Genomic DNA, 1,733 nt, shown 5'->3' with positions numbered 1-1,733 from the left:
CCGCCGCCAGCGCGCTCCGCTCCGCCGCGATGTGAGTACGGACCGGCCCGGCCCCACTGAGCGGACACGGGCTGGAGACACCCGCTCTGAGGGTTCTCTAGGGAGAGGGGCCAGGGCAGCCCCCTCCCCTCTTCACCGACGGGGGAGATGGGCTGGGGAAAGTCCCCCCAACTCGGGAGAGGGTCCAGGAGAGCCTCTGCCAGGGGAGCCAAGGGAAGAGGGGCTGAGGGCACCCCCGGAGAAGAGGGGCCAAGGGAGCCCGGTGGGCTGAAAGGGGCAGGGGTTGACGCCCCCTCCTCCCCGCCCCCTGCCCTCTTCGCGGGGGTCGCCAGAGCAGATGAGCCCGGGAAAATTCCCCCTGGGGTGGGGGCTGACAGAATCACCCGCACTGGTCCCATGGGTGGGTGGACAAGGGACCGCCGCCCTCCTTTCCCTGCGGAGTCGGGCCGGGGCAGTCCCTCGGGTGCGATGCTCCGGGATCGAGCCCTCCCGCCGGGGGCGAGGGCGAGGAGCACATTCCCTTGGGAGAGGGGATCGGAACCCCTCGGGGAGAGGGGCTGGGGGCGCCTCCTTGGGGAACCGCCCCCCTTTGAAGCTCCCCGGGGAGGGGACTGGGAGGAGCCCCCTCGGTGGGAGAGGGGGAACAGGCTCGGGGGACCCCCGGGGGATATCGGGGAGCGGGCAGAGGGCTCGGACCCCTCTCCGTCGGCGGGGCCCGAGGAACAAGAGCCCGGGTGCAGGGGACTGCCCCAGCAGCATCCCCCGAGCCGGGCGGGGCGGAGCGGAGCGTTCCTGCTGCCCCCGAACAGACGCACGGACAGACAGACACACACACTCAGCATCATCCCTGTCCCGCTGCAGCTCTGCCCTTCACCACCGCCAAGATGCTGCTGCTGCTGCTGGGGATCATCGTGCTCCACGTCACCGTGCTGGTGCTGCTCTTCGTCTCCACCATCGTTAGTGTGAGTACGGCTTTCCCCCGCTCCGGGGTTCCCCGGGGCAGGGACATGGCGTGGCGAGAGCAGAGGGTGTTATTCTTATTTCTGGCTGTTTTTACAGCCTGGCTTTTAGCAGGAAGCTTTAATTGGCTGGTTTCTGGCTTCACTAACAGTGGGATTTTGGAATCTGGGAGTTTGTGCTGTCAGGTGAACCTGGTGGGATGCGTGGCTGTGTGCTCTGCTGGGTGCTCAGGGCTTCCCCGCTGATACAGAGACACAAGGGCTGTTGGAAACCATCTCCTCATCCTCCCCGGGCTGTTTCACATCCAGGAGCAGCCTCGGAGCACCCAAAATCCCCTCCTTTGGGGTGATGCTGCTCTCCCCTTTCATAAGGAGCTCCACCTGCTAATGGGCTTCAGGCACAGGACCGGAACAGCCGGTCTGAGCAAAGCCCTTCGAAACGGGGCTGGCTGGGCACTGACCCCTCAGCACAGCAGTTCTGCTCCCCAGCTCTCCTCCCTTGGGGCAGGGAATAAGGCACAGCCTCTTTTTCCTAACCCACCTTCCAAGGCGGAATCTTTGTGAGCAGTGGCAAGCCCGAGGGCTGGATGCAGCACAGAGGCTTCCCAGCACTGTCCTGGGGCTGCAGCCCAGTGAACACGTCAGCTGCTCGGGAGAGGTTTGAGTTGGCTTTAAGGCAGCTCTTCTGTGGAGCTGGTGACTTCCAAGCTTGCTTCACCAGGGGCTTCTTTCCCAGTTGTTGTTTTTTTGGTTTTTTTTTTTTTTTTTTTTTTG

At 64.1% G+C, this 1,733-nt stretch overlaps 1 protein-coding gene across 2 annotated transcripts in view; it reads left to right on the top strand.

Moving 5' to 3' along the window:
* Positions 1 to 6: 6 nt before the first annotated feature.
* The window catches only part of PMP22 (peripheral myelin protein 22), a 16,483-nt gene continuing 14,756 nt past the window's right edge, over positions 7 to 1,733 (top strand). For both annotated transcript variants that reach the window (XM_017731590.1, XM_017731591.1), the window contains exons 1-2: positions 7 to 31; positions 862 to 962. In XM_017731590.1, coding sequence (XP_017587079.1) covers positions 885 to 962 — 78 coding nt within the window. In that variant the 5' untranslated portion in view covers positions 7 to 31; positions 862 to 884. The remainder of the gene's footprint in view (positions 32 to 861; positions 963 to 1,733) is intronic.

The sequence above is a fragment of the Corvus brachyrhynchos genome, unplaced genomic scaffold (assembly GCF_000691975.1).
Source record: "Corvus brachyrhynchos isolate BGI_N302 unplaced genomic scaffold, ASM69197v1 scaffold904, whole genome shotgun sequence".
Classification (NCBI taxonomy): Eukaryota; Metazoa; Chordata; class Aves; order Passeriformes; family Corvidae; genus Corvus; species Corvus brachyrhynchos.
The sequence above is the reverse complement of the archived record's forward strand: the minus strand, read 5'-3'. Positions and strand labels throughout refer to the sequence as shown.